Consider the following 15,929-nt stretch of genomic DNA (forward strand, 5'->3'; position numbering starts at 1 on the left):
TGCTAATTAGGAAATGTTAGGATGCTGACATGCTAAGTTAAGATGCTGAACATGGTAAACATTATACCTGCCAAGCACAAATATTATCAGTGGGAACAGATTAGCATTCAGAATTAGCATTTAGCTCAGACTCACAGAGCTGCCTGTAGATGCTGTAATACTGTAGTTTGTGAAGTTCAAATGTTTTAATTAGATTTCTTTGATATGATTGGAGTATGTGCATCCGAATATGAAGTTTTGAAGAATTATGAGTTTTTTGGCTTCAGTGCTGGGAGCTCTGTCTGTCCAGTTGTGTGTTTTGATTCCCTCTGCAGAAAGTAAATAACTCTCCTTGTAGAAGGAAATCCACAGTTCTTCATGCATCAGCTTCCTGCAGCCGAAGCTCAAGTCGGTCTTTGTCCTGAGGTGCTGCTGTGCTCGCAGCGTCAGCTCAGAGTTAGGACACCTCAGATCCCTGATCCCTCTGCGTTCTCCAGTGGGAGGGAAAGAAGACATCTTAAATGACACAGCAGCGCGTTCAAAGAGACTCTTTCTGTTATAAATAAACAGGCCCGGGCCGGCCAAGGCGGAGCTGCTGCTGCTGCTGCTCTTCCCCTTGGCCTCAGCACCTCGGCCCACTGTCAGCTGTCGTCTGGGGAGGGGGGGGACTGGGGCTGGAGCTGGCCCCCTTGGTCCCCTCCACCCGGCAGGTCACTCTCTCAGAAATGTTACCGGAAACACACGCTATTTATAGACGGCATGAATTACTCCCACGCTGTTTATGTTTGATGTCACATATAGTTCAGGTGAGATAGGATATCACTGTGTTTTATTACACTAGTTTTTTTTTGTATTTTACTGGAAGTTACACATATTATGTGTTCTCTGAGACCAAGTTTGGGCACAGAAAGTAACTGGAATATGTTTCTCCAGTAGTTTTAACAGCTAAACCTACAATCCAATAAATCTTCCTTCCCCACAAACCACAGAGCCTTATTAAAAACAGAATAGGTTCACTCCTAGCTGATAACTGTTAGCAGCCTGTTAACAAGCTCTATTAGCAGTGTGTGTGTGTGTGTGTGTTCTTAATACCTGCATGTGTGAATAAAGGGTGTGGCTTCCGGGCTTTTGTTCATTGACAGTCGGGGGCCTTCAGGTTGCACCGCTGCAGGAACGGTGGAGGTGGAGGTGGTGCTGGTTCCTGGTGGTCTGTTGATGCAGGGGTCCCTGCTGGGGGGCTCCTGCTGGGGTTATAATTGAAAAAGACAGGGCTTTCTGAGGGTGTCAACTGGGCCTTCACGCCTTGGGACGTTTTGGGCTGGAATGCGTTAAAGCTCTCTCCTCCCACCCACAGTGAAAACGCAATACAGTACAGCTTTAAAAAGATATACTTTCTAAAGTAGCCTGAAGAATAATAACTCCTCTGCTCTCTCGCTCTGTTTTTTTTTTACTTTCAAATTCCCAAAATCTCAGGAGGAACACAAACAACAAACGAGGAGGCTTGTCAGGCTTTATGTACACAACTGCTCTTAGCACAAGTCTTGTGATCTTGCTATCACTGAGGCTGAAAAAAGCCCCATCACAGATAGTATTTTGGTTATTGCGTTAGGCCCCGGTGGCGGAGGGGGGGGGGGGGGGGGGGGTGTCTGGTTTCACACCGTGCTTTACGATCTCTACTCTGTCTGGTCGTGGTGTCGCCAGGCTGTGACCTTTGGCCTAAAATACATGGTGGCGGTGGTGACTCACCCCAGTTTGCAATTTCAATTTGAGCCGTTTGGAGCTGATTCAGACACACGTAGAGCAAGTTGTGGTGAATCCAGTAGAGAGTTATTAATGCAGCCATCTGATGTCAGCTGCAGAAATGCATGCTTGTGATTTTAAGACATTCAAAAAAGTATAACCCATCAATGATGTCACCATATCAAACAGCAAGGCTGGCTACAGTAAAAACCGAAGGCTCGTCTGAAATTAGGCGTGGTTTGCAAGCATGTACACGTGCAACTGTTTCAGCCTCCTGCTTCTTTGATCTCAGCAAAGCAAAGAAGAAGAAAAAAAGTCACCGACAGATTCTTCTTTATTTTTTTTCTAACTTTAATTCTAGCTCTGCAGACATCCTCTCCCCCCGACCTCCTCAGTGTTGCTGCACAAGTCCAAACAGGCTGGATGCTTATTTTGTGATGCATCCCCCAAAACAATGAATGTTCGTGTAAAGAGCGGTGTGTGTGTGTGTGTGTGTGTGTGTGTGTGTGTGTGTGTGTGTGTGTGTGTGTGTGTGTGTGGACTACAGCTGCAAGCGGTGCTCACTCACCACGGAGAGAACATTTTCAGTCTGGTCATATACCTCACACATGAAGAGATGAGACAGATATGAAAACAACCAAACGCTATCTTATATCTTCTTGCTGAATATGATTTGATCATATCCAAATGTCAAAGGTCCGATTTCTCTTCCATGCATTTCTAGGATGTTTGCATCCTGAAAGAAAGAAGCGATTTGCATCTTCCATGTTTTCACCTCATCAGATGTCTGAACTACTGGTCTTTGGGAGCAGTGCTGCTGCTGCTGCTGCTGCTGCTGCAGATGTGGGAAGAAAAACTTGAACAAATCCTCCAGAGGAAGCAGGCGAGGCGAGTGATGTCATTTGAAGTAGCGTTGGTTTGGGCTGAAGACTACAAGTTTATAAATGAGAGAAAATATCTGGGAGTGTAGTTAGAAAAAAAAAAAAAAAAAGAAGCTTCCCAGACCTCTTGCAGCCAGCTCTGTGGCTTCAACAAGCTGGTACAGTTGCATTGTGGGAAGCGTAGGCGCATGAGGAATGTGTTATTCTCTATATCATAAATTTGACAGTGTTAATGTTCTGCAGTGCCAACCCCGGTGGAAAAAAAACTCTCTGTGCAGCCCATTGCTCTCTGCTGCATCACCTCGCAAATACCAACATATATCTGAAAGGGCATCATGCGTGCAGGGGAAGCGCCAGCTCCAGTGCGTATTTCCAGTGGGAGACCGAGCTTATTGTAAAATGCATGGCATGGCTGTTGTGTGGGAGAGAGAATAAATGACCTGGGGGAAGATGGCCAGGCGAGGCACTCCAAGCATTTGTTGAAAAAATGCAGCCTTATCCTTCACTTTTTTTTTTTTTTACACTCGGGGCCCCTTCCCTCCTACTGCAAAAGTCTCTTTTCTGAGAAAATCCGGTGTGTTTGTTGCACCCACAGTATTCGTCATGGAACACTTTTTGCGCATGTTGTCAAAGAGTGTTTGTCTGTTGAATGAAGAGCCTCCTCTCCTCCACTTCCTCCCCGGGCCCTCCGATCACTTCGGATTAAAAACCCCTGTGGAAATGTCAAAAGAGCTGCAGAGAGGTGGAGGGGCCTCACTCATCGGGCCCCCTTTATGCAGCAGGGGCCCAGGCGGAGGTTTTAGTGTCAGAAGTGGCAGTTTTGTCAGTTCAGTCACCTCACTCCACGCAACATGTGGAAAACTTGTCTTCTGTTTCTCAAAGCTGCTCTGTCGCCACGCCGGGGTCGTGTCCAGACGCCTGTGTTTCTTACACCTGGGGAAAAAAAATAGGAATATTTCTCCTCAGCTGATCCCTCCTTCCGTTTTTTTTTCCACCTCTTATATTGTTCTTTCAACAACACAAGTGTGTCACAGAAAAACCTGAATATAGGTGTGTTTCTACCAAGAAAGTTCCTGGTAAAGACTCACTGGTTCCTCTAGGCCGGTGTCAATGTAAATTTATTTATATAGCACATTTCATATGGCGAGCATAAACTCAGTGCTTCAGGATACAAGCCAGATGCAATACATGTGAGTACATATTAAAACAAAAGCCAGTGTGTTAAGACAGACAAACAAACAAGCAACAAAAAGCTAATTAAAAGCTTGTGAGAACAGATATGTTTTGTGTCTCCACTGCAGAGTAGGACCCGCAGGACTTTTTAGGCAACATAATGTGCAAAGTGCTTTGTTGTACAAACATTGTGCAGCTTTTTTAATAATACTAGGTTTTTAAAATGCTGCTTATTTTGGGGCTTTCTCTTGGCGTCACATCCCGCTCCAAGTATGCCCAAACAGCATCAAGTAAACCTCAAGACTCATTCAGCCCCCCTAAAAGTTCTGAGAGATGGTCCTTCGGGGGCGATCCCTGCAGTGGAGACACGCGCCAACGGCCCCTGAAGTTCCTACGGTGGAAACACCTCCCTAATGTGCAGCTTGAAGTATAATGCAGCTTTATCCTGGTGTGAAGCTGCGAGGTGATTGAAATCTCTCCGTGTGCATCATTTATTTCTGCCTTATCAAGGTGCTGTAATGGAGCTGATTTATTGAAACCCATGCTATTACTCCCGCACTCACTCCACAGATAGCAGGCGGGGTCAAGCAGAGGGAGTGCTGGAGCTGGAGCTGCTCGGCTCGGCTCGGTGCTGCTGCTGCTGCTGGTGCCTGGTGGTGCTTGGTGGGCTCCGTGTTTGCAGCCGACTCTACCTAAAGAGAAGAGTATGTGTCGAGCTTTCATCCACTTAATGCCCTCTGCAGTTTACATTCCATTCCTGTTTAGTACACGCCGCTACTTCAAGTCTAAGCAGATATTGTTGGTGTTAGAGAGGGAGAGTGAAAAGAGAGCGAGGGAGAGAGATGGAAGGTCAAGGGGGGTTGGGGAATTCATCTGTTGGAGGTTTTTTTTTTCCTCTGAGTGCCTGCCCATTACGTGCATGAAAGGTCGCTCGCCATTTGAATCAATTGATTTGGCATGAGCAATACGGTGTGCTGCCTTTTTTTGGCTTTCACCCTTTTTTTTTCTTTTATGTGGGCCTATCACACACTCTGCGAACAGGTGGTGAGATGCTGTAAAGAGATAGTTCAACATTTTGGCAAATTGGCCCATTGCCATAATCGCTATAGTCATAGCAGTAGGTTTGTTACCTTTATTTGTCGGTGCAAGCTATTTTTAGAACAGCGGAGCAGAGCGGTGAGCTGCTCAGAGCTACGCTACGGAGGCTAATGGGATTTCTTGGTTTCCCTCATCAAACTCATCAAATACACAATCCAAAAACTCCAAAACGCTCTGGTGGACCAGTTGTGACCTGCACATTCACCACACTATGAGATAATAACAGAACGTTACCAGACAGAGTTGTTTTAGAGATAAATTCAGGAAAAATAGTTGATGCGCGTTGCCTTCAGGGAAAGTTTTTCAGCAAGCAGTCTCTGTATTTACCTCGAAAACAACTCTGTCTCATAACGTTCTGTTATTATCTCATAGCGTGGTGAATGTGCAGGTCACAACTTGTCCACCAGAGCGTTTTGGAGTAGTTGGATTGTGTATTTGATGAGTTTGATGAGGGAAACCAAGAAATCCCATTAGCCTCTGTAGCGTAGCTCTGAGCAGCTCGCGGCTCTGCTCTGCCGTTCTAAAAATAGCTTGCACCGACAAATAAAGGTAACAAACCTACTGCTATGACTATAGCGATTATGGCAAAGGGGCAATTTGCCAAAATGTTGAACTATCCCTTTAAGTGGTGGTAAACCTGTGCTGCTGCTGCTGCTTTAGCTGTAGGAAATGAGTGAGACCCCCCCACACACACTCGTCCAGGTTGAACTGGCTCCAGTGTCCCGGTTCCTCTCCGTCCACTCTGTCCAATGTTTCTCACAGATCCTCCTGCAGCTGCATCAGTGGGTTTATTAACCGAGTGGGCGAACCACGTCCCCTCCTCCCCAGAAGAATTCTTCTCACGCTGCTTCTGACAGGCTCTGGCTGTCACTCACATGTAACTGGGACGGGAATGTCGAAGTGGGGGTGTATACGATGGTGTCCGTCTGTTTGTGCACAGTGTGGGTGGGTGGGTGAATGTTTGCAGCCGTTACCACACAGTCAGTGAATCCGTGGTTTGGGGGTGTTTTTTATTGCGTTACCAGTAAATCTGTGAACAAGTTCCAGTTGTTGTGGTTTCATCAACTTCCAGTAACTCGCTTTACTCAGCTACCTCGATCCTGATTAGTGAAGGATCACTTTACTTCTCCGAGTCATGCACTTCTCATATTCAGTAATCTGATGGTAATCCAACTGATAAAACAAATTGATGGTGTTTTGGTCCCTGTCCATGTTACATTCATCACGGTTTGGTAGAAGATAAAGTCTGTGAGGGGTTGAAAAGTTGTTTTTGATACTTTTACAACTAAATCTTTAATGTGGCAACGCAGTTGCAAGAAACAAAAAGTCTTTGAACGTTACAGTAATTCCTGATGTTTGAGAATCTGTTACTGAAACTACCAAACTCTTCTGAATCTAATTTCCTGACAAAGTTGTTTATGAACCCTGTTCAGTAGCTGAATCAAATTTTTCTCTGCCCTCTTGTGTGATTCTGTCATTTACAGATGGATTTATGATCATTGGGTAATAATTTAACTGAGTTTGATGAGGTAATTGGCCTAATTGGCTCATTATGTGATCCATTATGGATCATCTGGACCACACAAAGGCTCTTCAAATGTGGTGCCAGGATTAACCATCTGAAAATCAATGAGGCAAAGACAAAAGATTGAACTGTTCTTTTTAAATTTGTACCTCGCTGCAGCTTCTCTGGAAACACAGCTCGCAGTGGCTCAGAGGAACCAGCAACCTCCGTCTTAGTAAGCACATTTTTAGAGTTAGCGTAAAGGCCCGGTTTGGTCAGTTAAATTGTAGGTTGAAAAATAAACTCTCCAGGATTGTCCCAGTGACTGGTGGTTGGTAAACCCCAGAAGTGGTCACAGGAAGAAGGAGCAAGCACTAAAGCAAAGTAGTGATCTCAGTATCCTACTAGACAGAGCTCCCACTCTGCTCGGCCTGTTGGAGCGTTTTTAGTGACAGGAAGTTATAGAGCGTCTTTGGCAGCCAAAAATGTCATTTTCTGGAGTTCTCAAGTGTTACAGATGAGAGTTAAGATACAGACAGGAACTGGTTTGCTTCATCTGTCATGTGACTTCATGCTTATTCATTTAAATACATTCAAGTAAAGTTTTAGGAAGCTATCTCGTCTTATTTTTCATTAGATATTAGAATTTAATATTCATAACTCATAAAGGTTCTTCAGTAGGCTGAGTTGATTGACACAGACAGACCGGGATAGTCATAAAGTTTTGTGAGACTGATTTATCGACGATCACTGAAAAACATCAGATTGAACCAGCCTGGCCTTTCAAATTAAAAGCACCACCATGGCATAAGTTCTCCAAACTTAATTACCATGCTACGACGTTCACTGTGATTGATGACAAACGTCAAACAGATCGTCAAAGTGTTTTTAATAAGACACAGACATGAATGAAAATTAATGGCACTCTGAGAAAGTGAGTGATGCAAGAAGTTGGATTGTGAAATGATGAACTAATCTCAACATATAGAAGGAATAACCCAACAAGTAAACATGGAAAAGTGAATGCCACACTCCATCTATGTTTAGATTTAAATCCCCTCGTTCAAACTTTTAACTTTGTTTTCTCCCCTCGAGTCAGATTAGAGGGGAAAAAGAAAAAAAATACACAAGACATTTGTTCTTGTGGTCTTCAAAATAAAAGCAGTGAATAATCAGGAGGCTTTGAACGGCTGCACTTAGCTCGTTATCCATTTTGCGGAAAACGAAGGAGCATGAAAATCTGATTAGCTGTTAATAGCCCAGTGAAAAAATGTACATGTGGAAGAGCCAGGACTTGTTTGGGAGAGAGGAGCTGACAGCGGGTCTCCAGCTGCAGGGCTCAACGACAGCTGACGATACGCTGTCTTGAAAAGGATGCTGGCTCGGCCATCAATCTTTTTCCAAAATGTTCTGCTTCCTGTTCTCTTGCTTATCTATTGTTCCTGAACCAAAATGATGTCGCTGTTCCAAACAAAAACAGCTGCGCAAACTGAAAGACTCATTCTGAAGGTTTCTGTAACATATCACCTGTCTCTCATTATCGATGGATTCTGTTGTTCCCCCTCTATCTATCTATCTTTTTTTTTTTTTTTTTTTTTTTTGGAGCTGCCATCGCTCCGTCTTGCAGGACAAACACTGTGCATTGTGTGCAGAGTAATTCATAAGTAAACAGTTGAATTCCTCTTGGCTGGAATGTGTGTGTCGGTGTGTGTTGCATGTGTGCACAACACCGATGCATATGTGCCGACGCCGTGCCCCCCCCCCCCCCCCCCCCCCCCCCCCCCAGTGTATACCTGGTAGCCATATGACCCGCTGGAAATTGCAACAAGTCACTGGAGCGTAGAGCGAGAAGAACCTCTGAGCTTCTGAGGCCGGCGTCCTCGTAGGTTCAGGGTGGAGTTCAAAGAATTACAGAGCGGGTCAAGACCTTTATCTCGAGGGAGCGATAACTTCAACAGAACAGACGTGTCTCAACTCCTGGGGAGAGTAAAGGTCGTGCGAGCTTTGCGAACTGGAACGCGGTCGCACAGTGTGAAAAGCTAATTCATATGTAGTTTCCAAACCCACTCAAACAAGTGCAGCTTCTTCACATGTCGGCTTTAAAATCAGGTGAGACTATGGCGCTCATCATCCATCAAAAGGTTAATTATCTGTATACGTTTGTGGAGGTCGTTGTTTTTGCCCAGATGGCATTCGGCGTGGTCAGATGATACCTCATCCCAAGGGAGTGGGAAGCAGGAGATGATCACACCGATGGTTGGCTGGTCGGCACGACTGAAAAGAATCTGGTTAGTCAGCAGTTTCCTTTTGAAAATGGCCCGGGATTGTTGTTGTAAGGGTGTTCAGTCAGGGGAGGAGAGGATTTAGAGGGGATAGATCGAGTTATTTATTAGCTGGAGCCATTTAAATGGGAAAACTACCATGACAGAGATCGGTGGAAATAGGAACTGGCGGGCCATGCCAACTGGAAATGCCAGGCGTGGCACCCGGCCAGGGCCGTAACTAAACTTTTACAGCCGGAGTTCCTGGTCCAGTGTCTGGACAGTGCCGAGATGAGACGAGGTGAGAGCAGAGACGATAAAAAAACCAGCACTGTGCTCCACTTGGGCTGGCACTGTGAACTTTATCAAGATGATCAGATAGGAGAATGGCTGGCTGAGCTCTGTGTCTCCTCATGGAGAGTGTGTGTGTGGGTCAATGAGGAGGCAGATCTGTCTTTGTCTTTATGTCACACTGAGTAGTTTTTGCCTCAGGCTGCTGAAGAATACAGTCTCTACAACCCCCCCCCCTCTTTTTAACCCCACACTCCCACCATTGGTCTGATGGTGATGTCTGCACGTACTATGTCTGGACAAGAACCTCTAGTTTTAGTTTAACCCTCACACATGACGTTTTCAAAGTGATTTGAAAATCTCTCCCAGTTTTTGTTTGACCTTAACAAACAGAGGTGTTACTTGGATGTCATCTTTGGGGGGGCATTTGGATTATTTGGGGTGGGCAACAACAAGTATGTTGGAGGCAGGGGCGACTTTAAAGAAACACACAGCTTGCAAAATGTGCAACTTGACTGTGAAGCCAATACAGCTAATGAAAACCAGACAAATGAACGGACAAGAATCAATGGTATTGACAGTTTGAATTGGATCACTGAGGGTGTTACAATTCCCTAAACTGTGTCTGTACCACATTTGAATAAGTGCTGTAATTTGGTGATAATGTAAAGGAGGAGCACACACACACCTTCAAAATGGCCAATAGGAAAGCAGAGCATTTCTTGATGACAAATGACAAAATTACAGAAAACTATGAATGCTCAGAAGAGCCCATTGGATGGGCAGATGATTCCTGTGGATGGGTAATGCCCACCCCAGCCCACCCCTGGTGTAAAATTGGAGATGGATTTGATTAAATATTTATCAGAGCCGAGCGTTATAGTGGGATGAGATGGCGTCGCATTTCTTATTCATCACTTTTTTTGGCATTTGACAAAACATGGTCGGATCTGCTGATACAACTTTACATGATAAATATATTAATAAAGTCGATTAAGATGAAAAAATAATGGTCAGATCATTAAGGTAAAGTTGTGTGGGGGGAAAAAAGACACCAAACATGCCGTATGTGATATATAAAGGCAAAATCTAAAGTATTTAAAAGCCCCTAAAGTATCTGATTAAAGAGTAAAGTCAGTCAGGATCCAGTGCTTTTTGATTGATACCAGGAAAGTGTTTCCTGCTCTGTTTATCTGTAGCCTGAGGCCGAGTGCTGCATCTCCAGTCTTCAGTTACACTCCTGCTATTGTTCCATGAATGAAGGATTTTGAAGCAACCTGCCCTTCAAGGTGTTGCATTTATCTCAGGTGTTTTTACTGCTGCTGCTGCTCCAGGTGACATCATGTTTCCGTGACAGATTCCTTCCTGAGGAGCTCGTCGTAAAGAACAGGTCGTGGTATGCTGGTCGGGGGGGGGGGGGGGGGGCAAAGTTTAAAGCATACTTTAGACAGATTTGTGTCAATCTGCTCTGAATGTCAGCTGCTTTCCCAGGATTTGTGTGTGAGAGTGTGTCATCACGGCCAGCTGCGAATATCTGTTGCCAACTTTCGATTTAGATTAGAAATAGAATATACACAAACAGGAAATGCTAATAGTTTCTTTGTGTTGTATGGAAAAAAAAAAACTCCAGACCTCGACATGCAAACTCCTGAGAAGCCCCGTAAGAGATAGTGAATGGTAAAAGTAAACACATCACAATGCCCTATTTCCCGTCTGGGCCTTTGTTTTCCCTCCACCCTTCCAGGGTCCATGTATAGCGCTGGGTGTAACCGCTCTGTGTGTGTGCAGAGACTTCAACCCCTATAAATCTCCTTTGTGTTTTTCCGCAGGTGACTCAGGCCTCCAAGGTGTGGGGGGAGGTCCCTCTGCCAGAGGACCTGGAGGCGGAGAAAGACGTCAAGGCGTCTCAGAGCTTGCTGGACGACGATGAGGACTTTGCTGCCGATGAAGCTTCAGGAGGTACGAGACCCCCCACCCCTTACCCCACCTCAAACAGAAAACAAAAAACACAGCAACAGCTGCCGTCAATCCATGGCAGTTCTGTTTTTCATGATGCATTCCTCAGTTTGTTAACCCGGCCCCCCAAAAAACTTGCAACAAATTATGTGAATGAACACATATTTGCAGGATTCATCACTTGCAGATTTTTATTGTTACATAAGTGAACAAAGCTCGTTGTCCCGTCCTTGAACCTACAAACTCACTCAATCCCTTCTTCGTCTTCTTCTCCTTCTATTCATAAGTAAATCTGTATTTTCTTTGGGTACTGTAGCACTTTAAAGGGATAGTTCAACATTTTGGTGAATGTGCAGGTCACAACTTGTCTGCCAGAGCGTTTTCGAGTTATTGGATTGTGTAATTGATGAGTTTGAGGGACAGGGGCCCTGTACCTTTCACCTCCATTGTGTTCACTGAGCAGCTCACGTCTCTGCCCCGCAGATCATAAAGCAACATGCACCAAAAATGAAAAGTAATGAACCTACTGCTATGACTATAGGGATTATGGCAATAGGCGAATTTGCCAAAATGTTGAACTATTCCTTTAACAACATGGCTTTTACCTGGTAGAAATGTAAATAAAGTGTGTTTGTAAAAATTAAAATCTTCTTCTCCTCCACCAGACCTGCCCAGCGGAGAGGATGACGGCAGCACACCGTGGCCCCCGGCCCCCGACAGAACAAGTAAGCGCCCAGAAAATCGAGTGAATCTAACGGTTCTGTGTGACAGCTTTTATTTATGTGTGGAAGATCATTCAGCCCTCTAAAGCTCCCCCATCTGTGACTCTAGTGGCTGCACGAAGCAGCAGCAGCAGCAGTGTGTGTGTGTGTGTGTGTGTGTGTATTTGTGCAAGATGTCTGTCTGTGCCTGAATGATGATGCCTTCACATCCTGCTGCACCCTCTCCTCCTCACTCCTCGCCAACTTGCCAGCGCCCGGTCATAACACAGGGGCTTCGGCTTTTGTCTTCCGAGACATAAACATCTCCTCTCCTCTTTCATCCTTTTAACCGGTGGCAGAGGTGACAGCGCTGTAAGATACATGAAAGCTCGATGAACAATAAAAAGCTGCAGCAGAGCATCTCTGTTTTGCATTCCATTCACAAGTGCACTTTGGACTTTTTTTTTTCTTTTCACTTTTTATGTGGACTTGAAAAGTATTTATACGCAGAGACCCCACTATATCACATGGCAGCGTGGCAGCGGAAAGTAAATAACGTATTAAACTTTGCATGATGGGTCCCACTCTTTAATCATTCCTGCGGTTCGCTGCTGCTCGTTACGCTTCTGTTGTTGGTGCATTTTTCTTGTTTATGCCATCTCTTAAATTTCTCCTCATTGCAGACGGCAAAATAAAAAACAAGTTTTAACAGTTGACTTTTTCGATGAATACTGTAGCCTATATCTGCACGGTGCTCGACCTCAGCCACTCAGAAGAAGGACTTAAAAAACATCAACTGGAAATGCGTCATTAGGATGATAAAATCAAACTTCTGGACTCAATGCACCTGGTTCCTTGGTCCAACCCTGTGTCTCAGCTCAGATACATAGTACATTAACTTGTAGACTTATACTTGTATGTTCATGTACTTACTAATGTATTGCGCAAATTTCGACAGGGTAGTGTTGCCTCAAATGGAATACGATCGTTGTGCACTTACCAGAAATGACTATCGCAACATTTGGCCCATTGAATAGAGTTCCTGGAAGCTATCACCAGCTGATGAACCGTAGCTGCTGCATTTATAGTAGCTTGTTATGGCGTAAGTTTGTTGTTCATGTGTGTTAAATTGTGTACAGTGTAGAAGATTTCAGCATTAGATGTGTGGTCAGAGGCTTAACAAGTTGTAAAGTTTACCCAGTCATGCACCCACCAACCATAAATTCAAACATTAGCTCACTATCCTGCAATCTTTTTAGTGTTGTGTCTTAACATTGTGATGTTATTCTTGCTGTTGTGTTGTGTTGTATTGTGTTTTAAGTGTGTGAAACTTTGTTATTGTTGTTGCTTGAAAGGCTGCTTTTGTGATGATGTTTTTATATTTATGTGTGCTTGTCTGTGTTAGATTCATGTTGATCTGTTCCTGCTCAGGGACTACAGATGAAATTTAGCTCGTAGCCGTGCACTGTCACGTCTCATAAACAAATAAATGAAATAATAAATAAATAGTAAATATACGTGTAATGCAACAACTAGTGTCAGCTCGGTGGGTAACTTTAAGCTGGTGATAGTCAGCCACAGACACCACACATCATATGAACAGTAATTCAGTTCAGATGGCTAAATTAACCCAATAATGGCTTCTATTCTATCCTACACATTTGTACAGTACGACGTAGTCCATAGACTAGAATAGAGTGCAACCACCATCCAGGTACAAACAGTACACTGCATTTTGACATATTTGTCAGTGTGAACGCGTGTGCGAATTGAGACACAGCACAAGTTTGGCCAACATCTGGCCTGTTATTTTCCAGTGTTGTGTGAGTATGTTTGACAGCTGGATAATTTTCTTACTGTGCAACAAGAATTAGTCCAGATGTGGAAGTCGTATCGTGACAATCATTCTCTACATAGTCCAGATTCAGTCCAGGGACCGGGGGTGTGCGCTGAGTCAGATTACTGAAGGCCAGATACTGGTTTCCCTTTAGTGTCATTATTTTTTATACATTTTTTAGACTAACGTGAAAAAAATGTGAATAATTATATTCCCCGTTGGATCTTTTTTTTTTTTTTTTTCATTGACTTGGTGTTGAAAACAAGAGCGGGCTGCACATACGTTTTTTTCTGCCACTCACTTTAATGGAAAGCAGCGAGTGCCGTGTCTAAAGTCTTGTCCTCGCTGTGTGTCAGACTTTACGATATCAGGTTGAGACATGTCGGAGCGTGGAGAAGAGAGCGGGGCTTTATGAAGGGTTGGGGTTAACAGAAAGAGTCTGTATGAAAGCTGTGGTTCGTTCATTCATCAGCATGTGTCATCCATCTGTGCTGAAAACGCAGCTCTGAAAGTTTTTTATTTTGTTGTTTGTTTCTGTCTTTGCCAAAGTTGCACAAACTTATTATTTTTCCATTCGTTGTGTAAAGTTTCTATGCAAACATGGCACATTCGTGTCAGTGGCAGTGGTGGCTTTATATTCATTGTTACTTTTTTTTTTTTTTACATGGGTCTTTGCAGGAGATTGACAACCACAGATTTTACCATGTTTCTCCGTCATCTTATATCACAGACAGCCCAGAATAGACCTTTAGTCTCCATAGGATCCTTTTGCAGTTTTTGTTTTTTGAGGAAGCACAGTATAAGCTACTGACATAACTTCTGTGGCTATTTCATAACTATGCATGTCCCACCTCTATTTATTACATAATTACTATTATTACTCAGCTTCTCATTCTAAAGTTAATACCCTATCAGATCAGATCGCTTCCCTCCTGATCCAGGACAAAGGCCTGATACTGTAGCTGCTGCTCCGTCTTACTTTCGTCCTTGGTGCCAGACGCTGGCACTCGACTGGTTGGCTGGCTGAGCTGATGACATCATGGCAAAGTAATTGTTTTGGTTGCTATTGCGAGCTGACATCAGAGCTGAGGCATATAGCATGCGCCTCGCTCGCACACCGAAATAGCAACTGTTGTGAGGCCTCGCTGCATTTGTGTTGGTTGGTTAAAAAGAAAAGCCAGAGCAGAGGAGACGTGATGTGATGTGTTGGTGTGAGCTTGGTTGGTGTTGACAGAATGTGATTGTGATGAATTAGGTCAGGCAGGCTTAACCTGAGGTCTGATTTCTGTTTTTAGCAGCGCCACCACCAAGTGAAAAGTAAATACAGCAAGTTTGCAGATCGTTTCAGTTGCTGAATGTTTTTATTTCAGCCTCCTGCAGCTAATCTGAGGTTGTTTATTGCGACGCCGGCACCTCAGTCCTTCAGGTCACAGTCAGCTGGGCAGACACACACGTGCAGCAGTGGCGGCTGCTGAACTTTCATAGAGGAGAAGCTGATTTTCGGCCTACATCATAAAATTTGTCCCTTTTTATTTAGCCTATACGTAAATTCTGTCCATATCAAGAAAGTGATCTGCGAAAGTATGAATGAATGATCGAACTAACGATTAAACTTGAACAAAAAAACGGGAGGATTATGTCAAACTGAGAACAAGGAAATGCTTTAATAGTGTAAGTGTGTTTACAGCGTAAGATATGTTCAATGGAAATCTTGACTTGTGAAATCCACAATCGGGCTGAACTAAGCAACTCCTCTGGTGCCAGTGTATGTATGTTTCAAAATAGCTGTCAATCAAAAAGGGATTCAGCCTCTAGACAGATCCTCCAAGCATCCAGGCCCCGCCCACTGCTCGATTCACTCCACTGCTCAATTCACTTCCTGAGACACTGTCAACATTGCAGCATTTATCCAATGACCGTCTAGTTTCTCTGCCGCCCCATTGAAGTCCATTGGACGCTGAGTTTTAACAGGTTTAATGCACTGAGACGCAGCAGGAATGTATGAGAAGAAAATTGCATCGGTCGACCGAGGGATAAGAAGCTGAATCTGAACAAACCTGTCTGTTCTAACGCATAGTCAATGAAATGTAAACACAACAGTTCATATTTGACCATTTATTTTTCAGACCAATGGCTCCAGATGTACACAAAAGTATAAAAACTACATAATTTAAAGCCGGCCTTGCTGTGTTGACAGCACAAGGTAGGAGAAATATATTCTGTCACATTTTGTAGCGTGACACGAGCCGACAACCATCGCCCCATTACTTTGGTTTAATGCTTCTGTTTCCATAAACTTCCCTTCCTTCTGACAATGCTCCTTTAATGTGGCAATTAAACAGGAGGCTGAGATCGAGCAGGTCTTTTCTTTAATATATCGTCTTATCTCCAGAGGCGGAGGTGGGGGCGGGACATTTGCATTCTTCTCAGTTTGATCACAGCGCTGCTGCTCCTACTCCTACGATTGGAAGCGGCGGCGGCAGTGAGCGCTATTTCCATATATAGATC

General features: G+C 44.1%; 1 protein-coding gene across 1 annotated transcript in view; it reads left to right on the top strand.

Annotated features, from left to right (window-relative positions):
- hspg2 (heparan sulfate proteoglycan 2) overlaps positions 1-15,929 on the top strand; it is a 108,974-nt gene that overhangs the window by 19,542 nt on the left and 73,503 nt on the right. The window contains 2 exon segments of the mRNA XM_083975730.1: positions 10,757-10,886; positions 11,549-11,608. Coding sequence (XP_083831856.1) covers positions 10,757-10,886; positions 11,549-11,608 — 190 coding nt within the window.

This window comes from Trachurus trachurus (genome assembly GCF_905171665.1).
Source record: "Trachurus trachurus genome assembly, chromosome: 7".
NCBI classification, from domain to species: Eukaryota; Metazoa; Chordata; class Actinopteri; order Carangiformes; family Carangidae; genus Trachurus; species Trachurus trachurus.